The following is a 25,752-nucleotide window of genomic DNA, read 5'->3' as shown; positions in this document are numbered from 1 at the left end:
GCTTATTTTGCTGACTTTGTGATGTTGGTCTAGGTACAAAAAAGGCTTTTCTGGCTTTAAAATACGCTTGCCTTATAAACCAACTGGGATATTTTAGATCTAAAAATATTTTCCATATCTTGGCGTTTTCAGTATCCAGATGTTGGGGACTACTAATTCTGAGTGCTCTAAGGAACATAGAAGAAATAATTGACATTTTAGTGGAACTGTGGTGATATGAATAATAATGTATATACAAACTGCACTGGGTTGGTTTCCTGTATACAGAAAAGCTAAGTGTCCCAAGTTCATCTCTGTGCACAAATACATCTAAAAATGGAAGGGAACCATTATTTTCCCATTCAACTTTAAATTTAATTGAGGGAACCAGTGCATTTAATTTTGTAAGAAATTCGTCAAAGTTAGTGTATACGTCTGGCCAAAATGAAAACACATCATCAACATACCTATACCAAATTAAATTTTGAGGAGATATGGTGGTAAGAAGATTGGATTCAAAATATTCCATGTACAGGTTACTAAGAATTGGAGAGAGGGGCGAGCCCATACCCATACCAAACTTTTGCATGAAAAACTGATCACTAAAAGAAAATGCATTACACTGCACACAAAGGCTAATAAGTTGGAGAAAGACATCATGTGGCATGCCGAGATCAGTGTTACAATTACGTAATTTTTCTTCCAAGAAACTAACTACATCTTCAATAGGGACTTTAGTAAAAAGCGAGTCTACATCAAAACTGACCAACCTGCCACTGGAGAAACTGAGAGACTCAATCTTATCAATAAAATCAATAGAATTTTGGACATGGGATTTAGAGAATGTGCCAACCAATGGTGCTAATTTGTTCGCTAGAAATTTTGAAAGTTTGTAAGTGAATGAGCCACACTGTGAGATAATGGGACGAAGGGGAATCTGTGGTTTATGGGTCTTTGGTAACCCATAAATGTAAGGTAATTTTGGATTAATTTGAATGAATTTACTTGCATCAATGATTGGCACATCCTTTAAAAGGCTTTTGACTTTCTTATTAAAGTCTGTGGATAACCTCTTGAGAGGGGATGACCCAAGTTTTTCGTAAGTAGTGGCATCACTCAACAGGTGGTTCATCTTTTCCACATAATCAGGTTTGTCTAGAATGACCACACAATTACTTTTGTCCGCTTTTGTAATAAGAATAGAATCATTTTTCTTGAGACTTTCAAGGGCCAAACGAAAACGTCGTGGTATGGAGTCATTGGATGCAAAATTTCCTATGAAACTGCTAATTATCAAACCAGTAAGGCACGGGATATCCAGCTTGCTGTTAAAGGTAGAAGAAACAAAATCAAGTGCTACATCATTTCCTGGTTTCAAGGCAAAGGACAAACCTAAATTTAAAACTTGCTCCTCGACACGAATCAGTACATACGTAGAAAGGTTTAAGATGGAATTCGGTAACATACACATACTCCACGGACTGTGGTTACACAAATCACTAAGTTTTTCTTGCAGTCGGATGCGTGTGAAATAAGTTTCTCTGTTACATTTCTTATCAGCTGTTTCACATATTGCTTCAAATAAATCACTTGGCAGTTGTTGCTTGAGGAAACTCAACGTACGTCGTAGATGGTAGTATGTTTCATCAATTTCTCTCTTCACGTTGCGTATACCGTCCTTCGTAACAACCGTGCAGAATCAGGGAAGGGGTCGTGTTGCTACCTGAAGAGAGAAGATCGGAAAGATCTAGGCACCACTTGTTCATGGAGGCAATCGGTGAGGAAATGTTGCTGTAGTTTCTTGTGTTTGACGGAGATAAGCAGCTTCTCATAACGACGAAAGCACTCCACAAGATGGGGGAAAGTGACCAAAAAGAAGTGGAAGAATGTGTCTTATCGTAGGATCCATGACGGCTGAAAAGTCACACTATCGTGACCATGAAATAGGATACAAAAACCCACACTGGCAGACGAAAAAAGATGTATTCCAAACAGTTTCAACGACAGCTGTCGCCCTCTTCAGTGGATCTACAGACCAAGAGTGGTATACACAAATGCTGAGATGCTACTTATATGCAGGGTGAGGACACGTTTTCCCAACCACACCTGATGTGACCTCACCTGACTCTCCCTCTACTCTGTCCACGACCTGAGTGAGGGATTACAAGGGGCGGCAAGGACCTTGCCACTAATCCTCTCATCACTGGATCTAATTTATACATTCCTTCACTATGGTTAAAATTATTATATCTCTCTATACATACAGCTTCCACAATCCTACGTTTCTTATAGTTACTACATTTGTATAATATTTGGCTAGAATTCCAGTCGATTCCATGGTCGTTTTCCGAAGAGTGAACGTACACTGCGTTATTTATGTTGCCTATCTTACAAGCATACTTGTGTTCCTTAATGCGAGTGTCCAAATCCCTTCCCGTTTCACCAACATAAACCAAATCACAGTCTCTACATGGAATTTTGTATACCCCTGCAGTTTTGTTACTAACTGGTTTATTCTTTACCAGCATTGATCTTATGGTGGAAGTATATCTAAATGCAATGTTTACATCCAAATCATGACTCACAGACTTCACCAAGCTAAGATTTAACACATACGGAACCGTGATGTACGACTTATTTTGTTGACTTTGTGATGTTGGTCTAGGCACAAAAAAGGCTTTTCTGGCTTTAAAATACGCTTACCTTATAAACCAACTGGGATATTTTAGATCTAAAAATATTTTCCATATCTTGGCGTGTTCCGTATTCACATGTTGGGTACTACTAATTCTGAGTGCTCTAAGGAACATAGAAGAAATAATTGACATTTTAGTGGACCTGTGGTGATTTGAATAATAATGTATATACAAATTGCACTGGGTTGGTTTCCTGTATACAGAAAGGACATCATGCCACATGATGTCTTTCTCCAACTTATTAGCCTTTGTGTGCAGTGTAATGCATTTTCTTTTGGTGATCAGTTTTTGATGCAAAAGTTTGGTATGGGTATGGGCTCGCCCCTCTCTCCAATTCTTTGTAACCTGTACATGGAATATTTTGAATCCAACCTTCTTACCACCATATCTCCTCAAAATTTAATTTGGTATAGGTATGTTGATGATGTGTTTTCATTTTTTCCAGACGTATACACTAACTTTGACGAGTTTCTTACAAAATTAAATGCACTGGTTCCCTCAATTAAATTTAAAGTTGAATGGGAAAATAATGGTTCCCTTCCATTTTTAGATGTATTTGTGCACAGGGATGAACTTGGGACAGTTAGCTTTTCTGTATACAGGAAACCAACCCAGTGCAGTTTGTATATACATTATTATTCATATCACCACAGTTCCACTAAAATGTCAATTATTTCTTCTATGTTCCTTAGAGCACTCAGAATTAGTAGTCCCCAACATCTGGATACGGAACACGCCAAGATATGGAAAATATTTTTAGATCTAAAATATCCCAGTTGGTTTATAAGGCAAGCGTATTTTAAAGCCAGAAAAGCCTTTTTTGTACCTAGACCAACATCTCAAAGTCAGCAAAATAAGCCATACATCACGGTTCCGTATGTATCAAATCTTAGCTTGGTGAAGTCTGTGAGTCATGATTTGGATGTAAACATTGCATTTAGATATACTTCCACCTTAAGATCAATGCTGGTAAAGAATAAACCAGTTAGTAACAAAACTGCAGGGGTATACAAAATTCCATGTAGAGACTGTGATTTGGTTTATGTTGGTGAAACGGGAAGGGATTTGGACACTCGCATTAAGGAACACAAGTATGCTTGTAAGATAGGCAACATAAATAACGCAGTGTACGTTCACTCTTCGGAAAACGACCATAGAATCGACTGGAATTCTAGCCAAATATTATACAAATGTAGTAAGTATAAGAAACGTAGGATTGTGGAAGCTGTATGTATAGAGGGATATAATAATTTTAACCATAGTGAAGGAATGTATAAATTAGATCCAGTGATGAGAGGATTAGTGGCAAGGTCCTTGCCGCCCCTTGTAATCCCTCACTCAGGTCGTGGACAGAGTAGAGGGAGAGTCAGGTGAGGTCAAATCAGGTGTCGTTGGGAAAACGTGTCCTCACCCTGCATATAAGCAGCTTCTCAGCATTTGTATGTACCACTCTTGGTCTGTAGATCCACTGAAGAGGGCGACAGCCGTCGTCGAAACTGTTTGGAATACATCTTTTTTCGTCTGCCAGTGTGGGTTTTTGTATCCTATTTCATGGTCATGATAGTCTGACTTTTCAGCCGTCAGAAGACACATGGGCCTGATGGAGTCCCTCCCGTTGTCCTCAAGAACTGTGCTTCTGTGCTTACACCCTGCCTAGGTAAACTTTTTCGCCTTTGTCTTTCAACTGGTACCTTTCCTTCTTGCTGGAAGTTTGCTCTCATTCAGCAAATCCTAAAGAAGGGTGACCATTCCCAACCCTCCAACTATCGTCCAATTGCTTTAACGTCCTGTATTTCAAAAATTTTCGATTCAATTCTCGATAGGAAAATTTTTAGGGATCTTTCCTATCACAATCTTGTTTCTGATCGTCAGTATGGGTTCCGACAGGGACGCTCCACTGGCGATCTTCTCACATACCTTTCAAGCTCCTGGTCATGCTCCTTTCGGGACATTGGTGAAAGCCCTGCCATTGCACTTGGCATTTGAGAGGCTTTCGATCGAGTCTGGCATAAATCTTTAATATCCAAACTGCTCTCTTACGGTTTCTATCCTACTATCTGTGCCTTCATCTATACCTTCCTTTCTGGTTGTTCTATAGCTGCTGTTGTAGACGGCTATCATTCTTCTCCTTGATCTATCAACAGTGTGTTCCTCAGGGCTCTGTCCTATCACCAACTCTCTTTTATTCATCAACGATCTTCTAAGCTGTACATCTAATCCTGTCCACTCATATGCTGATCATTCCACCCTTCACCTTTCCATTCGGTTTTTGCAACGTCCATCTCAGTAGTACTTCAACAAACAAGGGATGAGGCTATGGCACACCTAATGTCTGACTTTGTTTGTATTGCTAACTGGGGTAAAAATGAACTTGTTGTTTTTAATGCATCAAAGATGGCACCATCAGAATCTTGTACAGCAGTACCCACTAATATTTAATAATATCCAGCTTAGCCCTGCATCATCCTTGAACATGCTTGGGGTTTATCTTGGAAAGATCATATTACATCTCTTGTAAAATCTGCTTCCAAGAGATTAGGTGTGCTCAGCCGACTCCATGCCTTCTTTACCCCTGTACAGTTGTTGACTTTATACACAGGTTATGTTCGCCCCTGTTTTGAGTACAACTCTCATGTGTGGGGACTCCATGCCTTCTTTACCCCTGCACAGTTGTTGACTTTATACATGGGTTATATTCGCCCCTGTTTAGAGTACAACTCTCATGTGTGGGGAGGCTCCCCACATACAGCTCTTCTCAACTGGGTGGAGTCAAAGGTTATTCACCTCATCAACTCTCCTCTTACTGGCTCCCTTCAATCTTTGTCACTTCGTCGCACTGTTGCCTCTTTATCTCTTACTTCAATGGTCACTGCTCCTCTGAACTGTCTTCTTGCATCCTTCCACCACTCCCCGCTGCAGGGGGTCACCTTGATGTGGTGGCGGGGCTTGAAACGTGGTTGGCAGTGCCACCTACTTCGGAGGCATGCCTACCTTTGTAGGGTTCGGCATTTGTCGATCTCGTGGACCAAGCACCCCCTACATCACTGGTAGAGGAGGCCTGCTGGTGATGTTAGTCCCTGCCCTTTTGCCATCTAGGGGGGGACTGTGCCTCCCCACGTGTTTGTCGTGCGTGGCGTCCCCCAATGCTAGGAGACTGGAGTCCTGGAGGTTGAGCGATGCTGCACGATGCTCTCTGCAGCTAGCAATACACGTCTTTGGTCCCTTATTCTGGCTAGACAGGCGGCCTGGTTGGGCCCGGCCAGGTCAATCGGCTGGTCATGCGTTGGCTAGGGTCAAGCGGGCACTGGGGGGCTTGGTGACTCCTATCGTCCTGGAGTCACCCTTGTCCAGGTCCCCCAGTGGTTACCTGCGTATACTCTCCCTCTACCTCTGGGGTCACCAGTGGTGTCATCCCTGGCAACTGACCTTCCCTTGTTGGACTCCATGGTGGGTGGAGGGGTGGGGGAATGAAGGTGGTCCTTGTAATATGGCATCTGTTCATTTTTCTTCTGTTGACGACCCTGGTTCTGTCCTTGGCAATTCTTCATGGCCTCCTTTGTGTGGGACACCTGTACGACCAGGTGGCCCATCACATATAGCCACCCTGGAGCCCTACCTGCCAGGTTCCAATAGTTCACACTCAGGGAAACAAGATAAGACAAAATGCCATTGCCAATTACCACCATCTTGTGGACCTACCCGCGAAGTCCTTCCGGGTGTTTTTCAAAGGACCGATTTCCCAAGATATGTAAACCGTGCCATAGGTGGTCAACCCATTAGTGCCCTCGACATTTTCACCATTCATCGGGAAATTATATCGATCTGTGGGAAGGAGCCAAAGATGTCACCTCAGAGGGATGGTGGCCTCCTGGTGGAGGTTATATCCCCTGAAGAAGGTTCTCGTCTGGTTGAAAAATGTAAAGATCCAGGTATGATGTTCTCTTGTGTCCCACATGCAACATTCAATCAGTGTCAAGGAGTTGTGTTTTCCTGGGACTTGCTTCGGTACTCCGAGGACAAGTTCCTTGATGAACTAAGGATCCATAATGCAGTTAAAGTAGAAAGATTCCAAAAGAAAGTTAATGGTATTCTTACTTTGACTCCATCCTTGTTACTCACATTTGATTGTATGGCTCTTCCTTCTTCCATTAAGGTTGCCTGGCTCTCCCTTAAAGTTAAGCTTTATGTACCAAATCCAAGATGCTGTTACCACTGCCAAATGTATGGGCATGTTGGACGTACCTGTCGTCGGATGCAACAGGGCCTCCTGGCAGTATGTGTTAATTGTGGTGATACCACTCATCCAGGCAAAGAATGCCCTGGGCCTGCTTGTTGCGTCCACTGCCATGAAGCACACCCTGCGTCTTCGGCAGTCTGTGACCGGTTTCGGCTAGAAAAAGAAGTTTTGCTTCTTCGACACAGGGATAAGATCAGTTTTGCTGAAGCTCAAACTAGAGCACTAGCGTCTGTTGTGAGGAATGGGGAATCATATGCATCAATACTGTCCCGTCATAGACGTACACGTCATCCTGTCATAGAGCGGTCACAAAACCAGTCTTTGCCACCATCTCCAGTGGTCCCATCATCTGTCTCACCATCTCAAGTTGTACAACCTCCACTTCTTGCAGCTAAAGTCAACATTGATAAGGAAACTACTTCTAATATGGCTGAATCCTCACCTGGTTGTCTTGAATCAAATCTGACCTCCTCAAAACGTCATCGTGACTCAACAGACTCCTTGAATACTGATCATCCTCCTAGAAAAATTTCAGTTGTAGAATCATCCTCTTCTGCTCTCGGTCCTTCAGTACAAGAGCCGTCTGGACGCAGTTCAGAGTCTGAGAGGGCACCCGAGGTGCCAGCCCAGTCTGGCAACTCCTACCCAGAGGTGTCGGATGTTTCACTTCCGGTGGCCTCTGGAGACCTGCCCCCACCAGATCATGATGCACCTCCTCAGTTGCGTGCAACACTACCCTCTCACTCTGCTGCGACAAGGTCTGGGTCCTTAGATCCTAAGAGGGCTCAGTCGCTTGCTGCTGGGGAGTCTGGCAAGACGGAAACTGAAGCTGATGGTCGGCGTGTGAACCAGTCCCTGCCCGGAAAGGATGTCCGGCGGACCCTTGGTACTTCAGATCGGAGTCTCGCTCTGCCACCTTCACAGGGATCTGACCCTGTGCAATCCATTTCCATATCTAGGACTTCTGGTGTTTCCACTAGTCGCCCTACTCCACCAAAGGCACCATCCAAGCCACCTTCCAGACTTGCTGGTGTGCCACCTCAAAAGAAGAGTATAATGACACCTCCTTCAATCAAAGCCCGGCACAGTGGTACAAAGCAGCCCACTTCAAAGAGCAATATTAAGCAGCAACATGCCTCCAGTGGCTTGTCAGGAAGAGGGCTGTCTCGCCCCTTATCCTAATTGTTCCTTCACCATGGGTACTATGGCAGACTCGAATGCCATCCTACAGTGGACTTGTCGCAGGCTACATAGTAATTGGGAGGAGTTGCGGACCCTCCTGATTGCCTCTCCATTGTGTGTGTGTCTCCAAGAAACCCTTGTTGGTTTTGCCACTCCCCATGCACCTCCTGGGAACAGTGTGTTTTACTCTGCGCCAGTCCAGGGCCCAGTTGGTGGTACTGCCGTCTTGGTGAGGGCTAATGTCCCTCATCAACAAGTTCACCTCCAGTCTGATCTCCAGTGTGTTGCTGTGCGGTTGTATGCCCTCCGCTAGTGTACTGTCTGTTGCATTTATTTACCACCCAGTGCAGTAGTTAGTAAAGCAGACCTTGAAGACCTCCTCAGACCATTGCCTAAGCCCTTTCTCCTCCTGGGGGACTTTAACTGTCACCACCCTTTGTGGGGTGACTGTCTAATTAACCAATGTGGGCATTTATTGGCATCCTTATTGGAGGACGAGGATCTCTCCCTGCTGAATACTGGCGAGTTTACGCATTTTCATCCTCAGACGAATACATTTACCGCAATTGACCTTGCTGTCTGTTCTCCTGACTGCCTCCTGGATTTCACCTGGGAGGTTCTGAGGGATCTGCATGAGAGTGATCACTTTCCTATGCTCCTTACTGCAGCAATAGATAGTCCTTGTTCCCGTCTCCCGAGGTGGAGGTTAGATAAGGCGGACTGGTCCCTTTTTCTTCCTTGACTTCTATTGGTGTTTCCATAGAAGACTTTCCACATATAGATGAAGCTGTTTCATTCTTTACGTCTATTATCCATTCTGCTGCCCTCCACGCTGTTCCAAGAACCTCTGGCACATATAACTATCGCCCTGTCCCATGGTGGAATGAAGATTGTAGTATTGCTGTATGTGCCAAAAAGACAGCATTTTCACATTATCGTCGATACAAAACAGAGCATTATCTTGTCGAATTCAGGAGGGCACGTGCTAGGGCACGCCGGGTCCTCAAACAAGCCCGATGAAACTCTTGGATGGCTTATGTGTCTTCCATAAACTCTAAGACACCAATGTCTTAGGTGTGGACGAGGGTACAAAAGATTTCAGGAAAATTCCCGCAAGGCAGGTCCCCTGTGCTGCTGTCAAATGGTGAGCCTGTTGGTGACCCTGTGGCTTTGCAGCGGTCAGCCGTAGAGATGCTAGCACTCCAGTTTTTGCCAGACACAGGGACGTAGAAGAGGCTAGGGTATTGAACTTCCATTCTGGGAGGGGGGAGTCTTACAACCTCCCTTTCTCTTCCCATGAACTCCAATCTGCTCTTTCCCTTTGTTATGACACCTCACCAGGGTCAGATGATATTCCCTATGCAATGCTTTGGCACCTGGGTGATGATGCACTGTCTTTTCTCCTCAAGCTTTTTAATAGAATCTGGAGAGACTCTTCTCTTCCTACCTCTTGGCGCTAAGCTGTTGTCCTGCCATTCCAGAAGCCAGAAAAGACAGGATCCAGCCCACTAGAATATCGACCAATTGCCCTTACATCATGCTTGTGTAAACTGTTTGAAAAGATGGTCAATTCACGCTTAATGTATTTCCTCGAAAGGAATGACTGTCTCTCTCGATGTCAGTCTGGTTTTCGCAAATATCATTCAACGACAGTTGCACTTGTCCGCCTAGAAGCTGCAGCATGTGATGCTTTTGCCAGGAAGCAGCATCTGGTGTGCGTCTTCTTTGACTTAGAAAAGGCATAAGGTACCACATGGCAGTTTGGTATCATCAAGCAGCTTCACTCTTTAGGTTTACATGGTAGGCTGCCCCTATTTATATTAGACTTTCTGCGTGACTGTTCATTCAGGGTTCGAATTGGTGACACTCTGTCTCCTTCATACTTTCAGAAACAAAGCGTGCCTCAAGGAAGTGTCCTTAGCATGACCCTTTTTGCTATAGCATTAGATGGTATTCTGTCCTCTATTCCAGAGGGGGTGTCTGCCTCACTGTATGTCGATGAATTAGCTATGTGGTATGCTGCCTCCCGGATGCCCGTGGCTAAACGTCGCATGCAGCTTACCCTAGACCACGTATCTCATTGGGCCACAATGCATGGCTTCCATTTCTCCCCAACAAAAACATTGGCCTTGCATTTCCCCCGCGTGAGAGGTGTCCACCCCAACCCCGATCTCAAGTTACATGACCACAGGGTCTGATGTGTGGATGAAGCAAGGTTTCTCGGTCTTGTTTTCGACAGACGACTGACGTGGGTCCCCAACGTCCATGCGTTACGTTTATCCTGCCACCGTGCCCTGTCTCTCCTACGGACTCTATCTCACCTGTCTTGGGGCTCTGATAGAGCCACCCTGCTCTACCTTTACCGTGCCTTGGTAAGGAGCAAATTGGACTATGGGTGTGAGGTATACTCTTCTGCTACTGAGGCACGGCTGCAGCCTCTCAGTTCAGTCCATCATGCTGGGATCCGTCTGTCAACTGGAGCTTTCTGGTCTTCCCCAATACCTAGTCTATTAGCAGACGTGAATGAACCACCACTAGATCTCCGTCGCCAGTCCTTACTGGTGCAGTGTTGGCACCGCCTTCACTGTCTACCCTCCTCACCAAGTTGTATGGCTGTCTCCGAGGTTGCTCTTTTCCCCTTTAATAACACCCACCCTCGCTATGCACAACCGTTTCGGTACAGAGTGAGGGTTGCCATGGAGGAGTTAGGTGTTCACCCTTTTCCTGTTTGCCCTGTGCATGTTCCCCGAGTGGCTCCATGGCTCCTCCCAGAAGTACGGCCATGTGATTACTTCCCTGAGAGGAAGGCCTCTCTTTCCACACAGGTAGCTCTGTCTTATTTTTTAGAACACGCCTCTGCCCACAGTGGCTCGAACCCTGTATATACTGATGGTTCCAAGTCCCGCGTTGGGACAGGTTTTTGTGTGGTTTTCCATGATTTTAGCCGTGCTGGGAGTCTTCCTCCTTCCACCTCTGTTTTTACTGCTGAACTTACAGCTATTTTAGTTGCAGTTGAGTTGATTTTTAGTTTCCCCTCTGCTTCTTTTACCATTTTTAGTGACTCAGCCTGTGCCTTGCAAGCTTTGTCTTGTGGCTTCTCATCACACCCTTTAGTCCTGTCTATCTTGGAGTGGCTTTTCTTATTACACAGATGCGGAATTTTGGTACAGATGTGTTGGGTCCCTGCTCATGTGGGGGTCGTAGGCAATGAGCATGCTGACTCTGTGGCGAGAGCCGCTGCTTCTCGCCCTTCCTCTCCCCATTACCGTGCCCCATCGGAGGATTTATGTACAAGCACTATAGAAGCTGTCCGTCTCTGTTGGCAGAGAAGGTGGGATGCAGTAGGGGCAAACAAACTCCGCAGCATTCGTCAGAACCTGGGTGATGGAGGGTATGTGGGACTATCCCAACAGTGGGAAACAGCTTTGGCCTGTCTTCAGATTGGCCACACTAGGCTGACTCATGGTTTTTTAATGGAGAAGGCACCCCCTCCCTATTGTGATGACTGGTTCCTTTGACTGTGCAGCATCTTCTTTTGGAATGCCCAAGTCTTGAGGACCTTCATCGGCAGTACCTTTCCGGGTGCCGAGCTGACAACAGACCTTATCTTCTCTCCTCGTTACTTGGGGAAGAGGCTTGTGCTATGGGAGGAGGCATCTTCTCCTTTGTGTTAAGTTCCGGCCTTCTCCACAAACTGTAGGACTTTACCATATTTTAGTTTGTGTTTTATACTGTTCTTGTTTAACCTCAATTGTTTTAGTTTTGGTTGTATCTTTGATTTTGTCGTTTTGTTTTATGCATCATTTTATTTATTTATTTATTCATTTATGTTTTGACTTCCTTATAATGTTTGTGTTCGGTGGCATATGACTCTGCTGTTGTGCCGCCATGTCACATTTTCATTTATTCATTCATTCATCCATTCCCTCCACCACTACCACGGGCGTGTAGCACCTGTCTAGCAACAAACTCTCATCCCTTTTCTCTCCAACTCTCTAATGCAAGAGTTAACCGTTACTCCCAGTCCTTCATTTATGCAACAGGTCAATTCTGGAACTGTCTTCCTCTGTCTGTATTTCCTACTTTCTATGACATCCGGTCTTTCAAACGCAGTGTGTCCAGGCATCCCGAAATGAATGGATCTTGAATCTGGCCCTTTCTTTTTATATTGTTTTTGTTTTTTTCTTGGATGAAACGTTTTGCAGGGTCAGCCTTTGGTTCCTTCTTCCTCGCATAATGTGTAAATATATATATAATATATATATATATATATATATATATATACACACACACACACACACACACAGATACATATGCTGGTATATTAGCTAGATATAGAGGCAGAGATTAAAAGACATATCATGCTTTGACAGACAGACACACGAACAGAGGCAGATCCAGGGGTAGCTGTGTCACAAAATGAAAAGCAATCTGTATTTATATACTGTATGTATTATGATCTGTGATAACCAGAAATGGCGTGGTCTCCCCTCACACTTGGTTTTAACCCTCCCCGTCCCGTCGACGTATGGGTACGTTGCAACATTTTGCATTTGCCAGTCCTGACGACATACTGGTACGTCGTGCAATTGCAAGGTCCCTAATTTGCACAATTTTCAATTTTCGTGCGTGATTTTTCGTATGTATACACAGGACACCTTCCTCATATTCCTCTACAAGATGCCAAGCAGGGACAATGCCTTACACCGCATAACCTCCCCCCTCCCCTCCTCACGCCATTGTCTGGGCAATTCACCTGTTACCAGTGACCTGGCCAGTAAAGACATTCGGGGCCAGAGTGATTCCCCAATCGATGACAATGTGGAGGACAAAGTTTACATAGCATTAGAGGAAGAAACAGTCAGAAATATTTTTCAGGTAATGTGGCAAAAGAAGGTCAGGTATGGTGATGAGTTAGTGAGTGAAACAATGCTTATAATGCCTATATTACTGTTTGAAAACCAATATACTCTCATACTACATATAAATTTGTATCAAGTAAATAAATGAATACCGTTTATGAGTGGTGTGAAATAGTTAACCTCCCATAGAACTCGTTTTCTTTGGTGCCAGCCTGTTAGAAAACCCAGTCAGGTAAGGAGGTACTGGTACCTGGATCGAGTATTTTAAACCTCAGGTGAGCGATTTCTCTATGAATTTTCAATGTTTCCCACCAATAGCGGAGGTTTTAGCCAAAAAAAAAAAATCGAAAATACCTCGGGATTGGGGGGTGTCAGAGGTGTGAAATAGCTCGGGACGTGATGGGTTATATGGCCCCTTTTTCATCCCAAGAAACCATTTTCCTTCATGGACCTATTATACCTCATGAACCATTGCACCCTCATGGACCTAGTTTCCCCCATGAATCTGTTTTTCCCAATGAACCAGTTTGACCCTATGGACTTACTTTACTTTCCCGATGAACTAGATATCACCTATGGACCTGTTTCCTCCCTCGTTTGACTCATTTTCGTTATTGCACCTATTATTTCCTTACAGACTTATTGTACCTCCAGTGGCCAATACTCTATAATAATTGTTTTCATTACTGACCAGTTTTCTCTCCATAGACCTTCTTTCATTATTAACCTGATTTCCCCTGGACATGTTCATTCTCTATTGAGACAAAAAAAAAAAAAAAAATCCTTCGTTCAACCATTTTCTCGACTGGATCTATTTTATCTCTTGGACTGATGTTTCCACTTAAGTCCATTTCCTTCATGGACGAGTCCCCTAATGGACCTATTTTCCCTCATGGGCATATGCCAACTGTAGACATATTTACCCCTTTGATCCATTTCCAAATACCTTTCTCCACACAGCCACCCACACATCCATCCCACAAACCATATACCTACCCAGTATAGTTACCTAGTTTCCTACATTGTTCTCCGGGAAGCCACTCAATCTTCCATACACTCAAAAAGCCTATCCACCAACCAACCCCACTCCGGCATGAAGAAAGCTGTCGATTGGGGAAGTGTGACATCTTGGGGAGATGACACACCTTAAGATTAAGTTCCTCACTCTTGGATAACATAACACTACCACTTCATACACTGTCATAGCGGAGGGGACATGGGAATACTTTTCTTCAGATGCACCATTAACTTTCATTTTATTTGGTCTATGACCAGTCGAATAAATTCGACACATGAGAGGCTTCTTTTGGTGAAGAGGTAAGTAATCAATACATGTAGGCTAGAACTAGATAAATATATACAGTTGCTTGAACAGCTGGTATTAAGTTTTTAGTTTCGATATGAACTAATCAAGGTACACTTCCAAAAACAGTGAACTCTGCACCAGGGAGGAGTGAAAATACTTCGTTTTCAACTCTCTAGTCCGAGATGTCTCTCCTATGTACAGTAAAACTGTTAGGTGGTAGAAGTGTAAATATTACTGAATATCAAGGGTTTATGAGTACTAGTACTTGCCTGCAAAAATTTGCTGGACTAACTAATAGCCGTTCCATCACACAGTGTTTGCAAATACCAATATCTCTTTTACATATTGATTTAACAATGACCGATTCTAACGAGAAAGTGGAAAAATTATTTTCGCATATTTTCGCACGTCGCAATTTCGGAAAATTTCCGCCGTCGCGTCAGGCACGATCGCCAAAAGTTATTTGGTATTTTTCTGACAATCCCAGGATTTACCTCGACCTAATGCAAAATGAATTTGGTCAACATCTATTAGCATTCTTGTGAAACAAAGGAACAAATGCACAGGCAGACACACATGTACACGACTTTGTTTTTAAGATACTTTACATTTTTATATAATATCTGACTCTAGGCATGAACTATACAGGTTGCATGATCACCTATTACAAAATATTATTGTCTATATATCAACAGGAAGCTGAAAATGGTTAATATTAGATACCTGTTACTTTTTTCATGCCTCCAGCTTTGTGCATTGATTACTGTACACAAGTTACATGACCACCTACCATAATAAAATATTCTTTTCTAAACATCTCTAGGAAGCCGACATTGCCCTTGGACTATTCACCATAACACCACAACGGTATGAAGTGGCTGACTTCACCTACCCTGTTGACATCACATACATAGGCATCCTGGCAGCACGAGGCAGCCCCGAAGTTACTCTCTGGGGATTCCTACATCCCCTGACGCCTGTCGTGTGGGTGGGCATTCTGGTGGCACTAGGGGTGTATATGGCAGTAATACTGGCCCCTTCATGCCTCCCTGTAGAATTACTAAATAGGACCAGGCTCTTCACAAGTGCCTCTAACTGTGCTCGTGTTCTGCTGCAGCAAGGTGAGGGGTGCTGGGATCTTCAGTCCATGTCACATTTTTATATGATACTGTTATTGTTTTCATATCTCCCCCAACGAATGCTTGTTGGGAGCAGTATCTTCACTAGCGCCAGTAACTGTTCCTGTGAAAGATATAGAGCATTTTCTTTTGTTATTCAGTTCTTAACACATGGATTGCGTACACCCTCGTGTCTTCCACATGGCACACTAGAAAAGAACACTCTTTTTCAGTGCCACTGACCCTATTCGTATAATATTACAAGAAGGTAACACTGGGATCTTACTTTGCCATGTATCTACTATATATATATATATTATAGCATGCTGGCGCCCTCAAGCCTCCCTGGAGAGTCATTAAATCTGAAAATGACTGTTCTCAAGCTCATACAATTAAGCCAGTGTTTTGCTCCAGCAAGGAGAGTGATACTCTTTTCTTATTTGGCTGAGTATGCCAGCATCCTCATGCCTCTCATTAGAGTTGCTAAACTGGAAGAGACTTTGCACTGTCAGTTACCATATTAGTGTGCAGCTGCAGTAAAATGAAGCGGTTTCAGTCTAGACAGAAAATTATTCAAAGTCTTATGTCCTACCTCAGATGTGACAGAGGGGTCGGGGTGGTGGTGGTGGGAGCGTGTGGTGTTGGGAGTGTGGATGTTGATGACGCTGGTGCTGGCACGCAGCTATGCAGGCAACCTTATGTCCCAGTTGACCATCAGATATGTCTCAGAACCTATACAGTCACTCCAGGACCTTGTTGACAACTATTTTACTCTTCTCCTGTACAAGGGAACAGCTCAGGAGCAAGCATTTAGGGTAAGGGATATAATATTTCGTATCGTAATGCCAATAGGTAAGCATTTTTTTTTACTATATTACGTAACGTGGGGTATGACGTACCCCAAGGGGAAAAAAAAACTTCCGTTTGAGATATTTCAAAATGCTTCAATACACAAATAATTCAACCCATTATCTTTACACAGGGCTTGAAAAAATAAAGTTTAGTTGAAATAAAATATATTTTTTGAAGTTTATACAAAAATGATTAAATTTTAGGTATACAAATTTTAAAATTAAATCTTGCAAACTGAAAAGTAATATCATGATTCCTTGGGTGGCCTGCAGTAGACCGATGTTGGGACCTTCTGCATACAAAAGGAGAAAGACAGCAAATTAAAACAAAAAAATCACAAGAGGGCTCAACTGGGATTACATTATAGGTAACCTGGGGTATGACATACCCCAATGGCTCTGTACAGCAAAATCAGAGCCAGGTACAGCCCCATCATCAACATGGAGAGCTTCACTAGGCAGGAAGGTAATGAGACAGACAGATCTATAGACCTTATGCTCATATTTTTGGAAATTAAATTTCGGGGACTGGGGTTTCTGACACAGCAATTCCTGTTCGTTTGCCTATAACTCAGTTTGTCCCGGTGCTTTATACGAAATACCATAAAACTTTGAAATATACTTCCTAGCTTTTTTTTTTTTTTTTTTTTTTTAAATATCAGACACACCAAGTGATGTGTGGTATCTTGACGATACAATATGTAAATCTTGAGATTTGGTTTTAGTTATCGTATCGTCGAAAACAGGAGAAGTTAAAGATAGATACAGGGTCTTCATCATAGTTTATTATCTTCAAGGAAAAGTTTAACTTGAGCAGTATATGTATTACACAGGAACGTAATTTACTAGCCAAGTTGTAGTCGGACCCCTCTTCTCTCTTCCTCTCTCCACAACCTCTCTGTTCTATGGCTAGCCTCTTTCTGACTCTCTACTCCTTCCTTCCTTCTCTAGGAGGACTAGTGTCACATGTAATGGCCGTCTGTGAAGTTTCTAGAAGCCTGTATGTCTGTGTGTATGTAGCATTTCCAGTGTACCTCTAGCATTCCTTCACTAAAATCTTGCAAGCTCATTTCATTTTCCCACACCTAGCTTGACTGGTGTTCCTATCTATTATGCTATCTGAGTTTTTTTTATTATAATATGGAGTCCTGACATTGCTCGGTCAAGCTAGCTGGCGATCTTCCGACAGAATTCATCACTGACATGCTCTAATCTATTAATACATACTCCTGATTATAATACTGAACAGACATAATATTAATGATAATATTGTAATGACCTAACAATATTCTAAAAACATATTACATTGTAAACATATTGTATACATAATGGAACAAATGTACTATAATTAAACTGAGTATGGAATATTGTATAACATATTGTAAAATGTGTATGTATAACGGACACTTATAGGCAAAAAATAGTTCAAAGTTAAGATTATACCTTTCATTTCATTGAAAGGTATAATCTTAACTTTGCACTGTTTTCTTTATGGACCAGTTTTCTCTCGATGGACCTACTTTCTATATTAACCTGATTTCCCCTGGACTTGTTTTTTCTCTACTGGGACAAAAAAAAAAAAAAAAAAAAAAATCCCTCGTTCAACCATTTTCTCGACTGGATCTATTTTATCTCTTGGACTGATGTTTCCACTTAAGTCCATTTCCTTCATGGACGAGTCCCCTAATGGACCTATTTTCCCTCATGGGTATATGCCAACTGTAGACATATTTTCCCCTTTGATCCATTCCCAAATACCATTTGCCACACAGCCACCCACACATCCATCCCACAAACCATATACCTACCCAGTACGGTTACCTAGTTTCCTGCATTGTTCTCCGGGAAGCCACTCATTCTTCCATACACTCAAAAAGCCTATCCACCCACCAACCCCACTCCGGCATGAAGAAAGCTGTTGATTGGGGAAGTGTGACACCTTGGGGAGATGACACGCCTTAAGATTAAGTTCCTCACTCTTGGATAACATAACACTACCACTTCGTACACTGTCATAGCTGAGGGGACATGGGAATACTTTTCTTCAGATGCACCATTAACTTTCATTTTATTTGGTCTATGACCAGCCGAATAAATTCGACACATGAGAGGCTTCTTTTGGTGAAGAGGTAAGTAATCTATACATGTAGGCTAGAACTAGATAAATATATACAGTTGCTTGAACAGCTGGTATTAAGTTTTTAGTTTCGATATGAACTAATCAAGGTATACGTCCAAAGACAGTGAAGTCTGCAACAGATGTGAAAATATTTCGTTTTCGACTCTCTAATCCGAGATGTCTCTCCTATGTACAGTAAAACTGTTCAGTGGCAGAAGTGTAAATATTACTAAATATCAAGGGTTTATGAGTACTAGTGTTTGCGTGCAAAAATTTGTCGTTCTAACTAACCCGTTAACTGCCCAATACAGCCTGGGCTGTTCTGAGTGCGACTGTTCAGTACAGCCCTGGCTGCGCAGGTGAATTTCGAATAAAATGCCATGGTGACCAAGGCCGACCCATGCAAGCATGTTTGAGCCTTCAAAACCGAAACCTAAAAAGAAAACGAAAACCATACATTCTAATAGGGAATCAGACACTTTGATGTTCATCCATGGCTTTACCAAGGTAAATATTGAGCTAATATTTCGTTACTATACACTTTGGCATGTGTTCTCTCGATTCCTAAGACAAAATTTGGCCTTTGGGAAATTTCAATTTTACCTCTATGTCTGCGCACCACGGACACCTCCAAAAAACCGCCATGCGCAGTTAACGGGCTAATAGCCGTTCCATCACACAGTGTTTGCAAATACCATTATCTTTTATATAGATATAATGATATTATTAATTTAATTGTTGTCCCCCCCTTTTTTAAAAATATAACTAACAATATTTACAATACATTTTCACCTCATTCAGCGGGTCTCACTTGAATGTTTACTCTTCCTCCAGTAAATACTGACTCCACGTTTGCAGTTCTTGCATGCATTCTTTTCATTGCGAACAGCACTACTGCAAATATAATAGAGAAGATTATAAAGACAGTAGGTGCTGGGCTATACACATATTTTGGGTTGAACATAATCATACTCATATCTTCCCAGGGCTTCATTGTTTCATTGATCAGTTGCATAGTTTCAAACTTAGGTGAAGTCAACTTAATACTTGTGCTCATGTTTAAGTCCATATTAGGTAGAGGGTGGAAATATCTGTATGTATGATTGAGGATGGCGTAGTGATTGATGGTGGATAAAGTGGACATGGATGATGTAAGTAGCGCACAGTAGTCTGGTGCTATGTATAATTCTGATGCTGAAGTATGCGATGGTGGCATATCTGGACAGATTATGTAAACTGATGTGTTATGAGTGAAGTAAAAAAAAAAAACTGTGAATGTCCGATATGCTGATGTTGTATACGCTTATCTAGAGCAAAAGTTAAGTTGCAGTTGTGATGAATGTCGTGATTTCTTATGATAGCCATTTCACAAGGAACTGTTCCAGTATGCTGAAACGTGAAGATGTATACAGGACAAAGGTGAACAGCATGTAAGGATGTAAAGCACTTTCGTTCAATCGTTGATTCACTGGCGAAAGTGACAGTGTTCCGTCTCTTGGAGACCATGATGAGTTTGGTGTCTGTGTCGATGTTGATGATGACCAAAGTGTCATTATTCTTAGAAGGGAAAGGGTATATTTGATGCACCGTGAACAGGTCGTCAGTTATGAATGGTACATGAACTACTACTGATGTTGGTGTTAGTGTTGTTTCTAAATAAGGATAATATAACATGAAATCTCTACCCCGGAACAAAGACTTCAAACCATGTTTATGTATGCCTTGACTAATTATCTGATGTAGCTTATGAACTGGAAGTAGGTCAATTGTGATCCTATCATTACCAGCATTTGCAATTGCTTGCTTTAGTGCCCTGTAACGAATTCTAGTGTTATCTAGCCGGAGTATACTTGTGTCAATATGTTCCGTGATGATGGAGAAGTGTTGGAAAAGTGTTATGTTCCCTTCCATGGCATTTATTTTTGTCTCACTCTGGTAAGTTATACTTTCAGCCTTTTTTAGATTTTTCGCAATTGGCTTCATTGATGTGTTTTGTCCGGCGACGAACTTGTTTTGGTATGTTAGTACCAGAGCTATTTTATTAAATTTGTTATTTCTTGAAGGTCTCCCTCTGTAGCCAATCCAAAGATGTTCCCAAGAATTGAACCACCCAGGTCAAACAAACCGCGCCATTGGCGCGTATGTGTGATGTTGTTCGTGTCACTCAGTATTTCTGTTCCATGAGATGGGAGATCTTGGACCATGATGAGCATAACTGACTTAGCCTGTTCTATCTTCCATTTCGCTAACTTCACTATTTCAGTCACTTCCTTTGTGTTATGTTTGTGAAACATAGCCTCCTATCATGAAGTCCAGGGTTCTCATTGGTTTGGCAATGTTCTCTAAATAGAACAATAACTTGTTTGTTGTTTCACTTACAGGAGTTTAAGTCGATATCTAGATCGTCCAAATACTGTACTGTAGCCTTTCTAGGAACAGTTGCACCTCTGGTTGTTTGTTTGGAATAAGACTTTAATTTATTTCTGTAATTATTGTTGTCTTCTTGATTGGTTTCATGAGTAATTTTCGGTTTTTCGGTGGTGTTCGGGGTTGTATAATTACTGGCTAATTCCCTTGGTACCCGTTTTAATTGATCAACATGAATTTGTTTTTCTTCCACACTTGACAGTGACCTAATTACAACTTTGTTTCCTGTCTTATTGATTACTCTGTATGAGCCCTCAAATTTCGGGGATAATTTATTGTCTTTCGTATGAATGATACCATAGATAATGTCTCCTAAGCTGATAGGCGATTCTTTCGCCTTTTTATTAAATGCCTCCGGCATTTCTTCCTTGGACATTGATAATTATTTTTGCACTCTTTTTTGTATATCCTGGAATTCACGCAAACGGTATTTAGGGTAATCATTGTAGTTCTATATGGGCGGATTTTCTCCTTCTAGAATTTCATATGGTAATTATTTATCTGTCCCATATATAATGAAATGTGGTGTGTCTCCTACAGACTTATTAATAGATCCATTAATTGATGCTTCTACTCTGGGAATCCAATCATCCCAGCTTGCATAATTTTCATAGAGAATGTGTCGAAGTACATCTAATACTTTTTTGTTTTGTCTCTCTACTAATCCATTGGATGCTGGGTGATAGGCTAAAACGTTAACCTTTTTGATATTGTTTACATATTTCTTGTAAGATATCAGAATTAAATTCACCTCCAATATTGCTTATTAGTATCTTTGGGGTAGTAAATCGGCATATTACATTATATATTATTGCCTTTGCTACTGTTTCTGCTGTTTTATCCTGAACTGGGCCAAAGATTACAAAGTAGGAGAAATGATCTGTTGCTATGAATAGTTATTGGTTATTATTGCATGATAACGGCAACTTGAGTAAATCATCCGCGACAATGTCCCAAGGTTGATGTGGTACAAGGTAATTACCCATAGGTGCAGGTATGATTGGGTACCCTTTGTGTTTTGCACATGATTCGCATCTCTCTATATGATTGTTTATATCTTTTCATAATGATGGCCAGTAATATAACAGCTGGGCTTGTTTAAATGTCCTGTCTTTTCCCAGATGGCCTGCATGTAGGCTATCATGTATCATTCGTAATACTTGGGGTATCATGTCATTAGGGACCACTACTTGTTGTCCTGGGTTGATCCTGTATAAGGCATTATTGATTATTGTGAATTGTTCGAGTGGTATATGTAGCTTGGGTAATTGTATGTCATCTCCACTTTCGAACTTGTATATAATTTTAGACCACGTTGGATCAAGTCACTGTCCTTTCGCGATTTCATCATAGTTTGGGACGTTTCCTTCGAGATCTAATGCCGCGACAGGAGGTGTATTCGGGTTCCTAGATAGAGCATCAGCTACTAGATTCATTTTGCCTTGTATGTAATGAATGTGTACATTGTAGTTTTCGACTGTATATTTCCATCTTGCTCTCCTCCCAGAGAGGAGTTTTTCTTTGAACATACCCACTAGGGGTTTATGGTCGGTGAATAAGTGAATTTCGTAACCATATATGAAATCTCGAAATTTTTGTAATGGAAAGACCACTGCAAGTGCCTCTAAGTCTACATGTAGAGCAATACATTTTTTTTTCTGCACCTTTTATTTGTCTGCTGGTAAATGCAATTGGTTGATTCTTTCCTCTCTTATCTTCTTGCATTAATACAGCCCCTAATCCTTTCACAGATGTGTCTGTACAAATTATAAACGGTTTTGTGAAATCAGGATACGCCAAGCATGGGGCATTTTTGAGTTTATCCTTTAATTCATTAAATGCTTGTTTTTGTTCTTCTCCCCGTTGGAATATAGCATCTTTTTTAAAAGTCTGAATAGAGGAAAAGCTGTATGAGAGAGATGTTGTATAAAGGCCTTATAATATCTGCTAGACCTAAAAACTGTCTAACTTCGTCTATAGTAGTTGGTTCAGGGAAGTCTTTCACTGCTTGTATTTTATCATCGGATGTGTGTATGCCTTTTGCATTCAGTTTTTGGCCTAAGAATTTCATTTCCTTAAAGCAAATTTTGCATTTAGACAGCTTAATTTTTAAACCAGCAACACCAAGCTTTTGTAGGAGTTGGTGTAATTTCTGGAGATGTTCCTTTATGTTGTTAGTTGCGATAATTATATCATCAAGATAGACGAATATTCCTTGTCCTAGAATTCTGGACAATACGTAATTCATCAAATGTTGAAAAGCGCCTGGTGCTGTCTTCAATCCCATTGGCATTCTTTTGTATTGATAATGACTATACTTGTGGAAAAGGCAGTGTATTTACGTGAGTCCTCATCTAATGGTATCTGGTAGTATCCATTAAGCAAATCTATTGTGGAAAATACATTATTTTCTGGTCCAATATTTTGTAGGGCATCACTTAGCAATGGCTTGGGAAACCGGTCCGGGATTGTATGATTGTTTAGTTTACGGTAATCTACTTCCGCACGCATTTCTCCATTTCGTTTGGGTACGAAAAATAATGGGGCATTCCACGGGGAGACTGATGGCTCAATAATGCCAGTTTTTAGCATTTCATCGACATACTTGTTTGCAAGTGTACGTTGTGATTGAGGGACTCTATAGGCAGGTACAAAAACAGGTTGTGTGTCTGGGTGCACGTTAATTTTGTGATTGATCAGGTTAGTACACCCTAATTGTTCTCCAGGTAATGCTACCGTTTGCCTATGTTTTTGCAACAGGTTTAACAAATCAGTTTCTTCATCAAATTCACCTGAGTGAATTAAATTCTCTTTTATGCTTTCTCTATCCGTAGATTTTGTTTTACTTATCATCCCAGCTAAAGTTATTTCCATCACAGGGGTGGGACATTTTTCAATATTAACTATACAAGTCCCCCTTTTCAACTGTAATTCCCCATTCATGTGATTAATTAGGAGGATCTGAGTTTGCCCATCGTTATTCATCTGACATAATGCGTTTTCTACTGACAGTCCTTTCACTTTACATAATTCTTCCAAGGCAAGAACAGTACTGTCCTTCAATTTACTCTTTATGGTACCTTTCATGTATGAGTTAGGAGGAATAACTAAATAACTGGTGAGATGGGTGGGAAAAGCTGATGAGTCAATACTGTTACCTCGGTCTCTAGTGCGGGAGACTGGGGGGGGGGGTGAGTGGATCTATACTCGCATCTGTTTGTGTATGTTTGTTTAGACTTTTAATATTTAGGCTTTTAATATTTCCAGTTCTTTTTGGTTCTGTTTACTAATTGGTGAGAAATCTGATGGTACCGGTAATTCTTCTATGAATTCATTATCAAAGTCTAGTCCATTCATTTGTGGGGGTAAAGTTATTTTCTCTGTTCTCATGGATCTTAAGCCCAGTAACATATCAGCTTTTATTGTTAAGTTTTCAACAATATAGAACAATGCAGAAATCGGTCTTGTAGTCTCTGTGAAACTGATGTTTAAACGTATCATGCCTTTTACTGTAATTTGTTTGCCATCTACTGTATATAAGTCAAAATCAGATTCTTCCAGAAAAGTTACTTTCTTCTTATTTCTAAAAATTCAATCTAATTCTTCTTGTGTTATTAGGTTCACTGGACAGCCTGTGTCTAAGAACAAAGAAACATTTTCATCCTCACATACAGCTGGTATCAAGATACACTCACTTCCCAACATGCCTCCTATGTGAATTTTAGACTCTCTTTTGTTTAAGATTAATCATTTTTTGTTGCGACTCGGCCTTCCTCCGATTTGAATACAGAAACCCTTTTCTCTACTGTCTTGCAATTGCTGGTCCAGTGACCTTGGGACCGATGATGCCTACAGTATGGATTACACCCTTGTGCCATTCGTTTATCTTCTTTTGCTTTGATAAAGCGGTCATTCTTTGTGCGTCCTGGGTTTGCACAGTAATAACATAGAGTGGACCTATCTCCCGAATGTGATCTTCGAGATGACTTCCCATGTTTAGTGGTGTCTGTGGCGCGACTTTTGCTCGGACTGCATGCAAACTTGTGTGACCTGTGACCTCGTGTTTAAGAAAGCTGCCTCGAAGCGTGTGGGTGTTTGTTTTGTCTGTTTTCGGACCGTGATCGATTTTGTTCTGTTTTGGGTAGTTGTAGCTGTTTTCACAGCTGCTACTGTCTGGCACACTCATTCTAGTAGAATGTGATTGTGTTTTGGTCACCCCTCCTTTACCACAATTCATCTCTACCTCGTTTATAAAGTCTAGCAAGCACATTCCTTGGGTGTAAGGCATCGTCTTAGCTATTTTGAGGATCCTATCAGGTAATTTACACAAGGCAGCTACATAACCAATGATGTCTACGACAAGCTCTGGTGACATCTTTCCATCTCCTGTTATCCAGTTTGAGTTTTCTAAAATAGCTAATAATGTTCTTTTAATCGTAGAGATGTCTGTTGTTATTTCACTTAGCACATGATCTGTAGTGTGCTTCCTTACAAGATTCACAGTCTTATGTAATTCTGGCGATTATGCTTGGCAAAAAGTTTATGCCTCCAGAAATTATTTTCAGAAATTCTGTTTTAAACTTATCATGTGTCTTAGCCTTAAGAAGCTTATCTGACCTGAGCAAATTACGTGCCGGGCATCTCTCCTGATTAATCAAGGAAGAATAAATTGCTATTTTCTCCTGTTCATCCGTTATGTGCCTCTTTACGAAGAGTTGTTCACACTGGTTGATCAAAGATATTACATCAACGTGATCTTTCTCTGTGCCAGAGAATTTTGGAATGTTTTTATCCTCATCATAAACGTAAACATGAGGTGGGGATGTTTGATCTGTGGTATTGCTTGAGTTATTCATTTTGACTGGTTGCTTTGTTAGGTTAACTTGGACTTGTTAATCGTTATGTGAGTGAATTGTGGAATAAGTTTTACCTGAGCGATGAACTCTTAGTAAATTTTCATAGATATGCAAGTCAG

The 25,752-nt window shown here is 41.6% G+C and overlaps 1 protein-coding gene across 1 annotated transcript in view; it reads left to right on the top strand.

Moving 5' to 3' along the window:
- The window catches only part of LOC145402701 (glutamate receptor ionotropic, delta-2-like), a 124,052-nt gene extending 107,675 nt beyond the window's left edge, over positions 1-16,377 (top strand). The window contains exons 8-10 of the mRNA XM_080274671.1: positions 15,086-15,383; positions 15,978-16,195; positions 16,363-16,377. Coding sequence (XP_080130797.1) covers positions 15,086-15,383; positions 15,978-16,195; positions 16,363-16,377 — 531 coding nt within the window. The remainder of the gene's footprint in view (positions 1-15,085; positions 15,384-15,977; positions 16,196-16,362) is intronic.
- Positions 16,378-25,752: the final 9,375 nt, after the last annotated feature.

The sequence above is a fragment of the Coenobita brevimanus genome, chromosome 58 (genome assembly GCF_032717465.1).
Source record: "Coenobita brevimanus isolate Jiangsu-jjx chromosome 58, ASM3271746v2, whole genome shotgun sequence".
NCBI lineage: Eukaryota > Metazoa > Arthropoda > Malacostraca > Decapoda > Coenobitidae > Coenobita > Coenobita brevimanus.
This window is presented reverse-complemented; position numbering and strand designations above follow the sequence as displayed.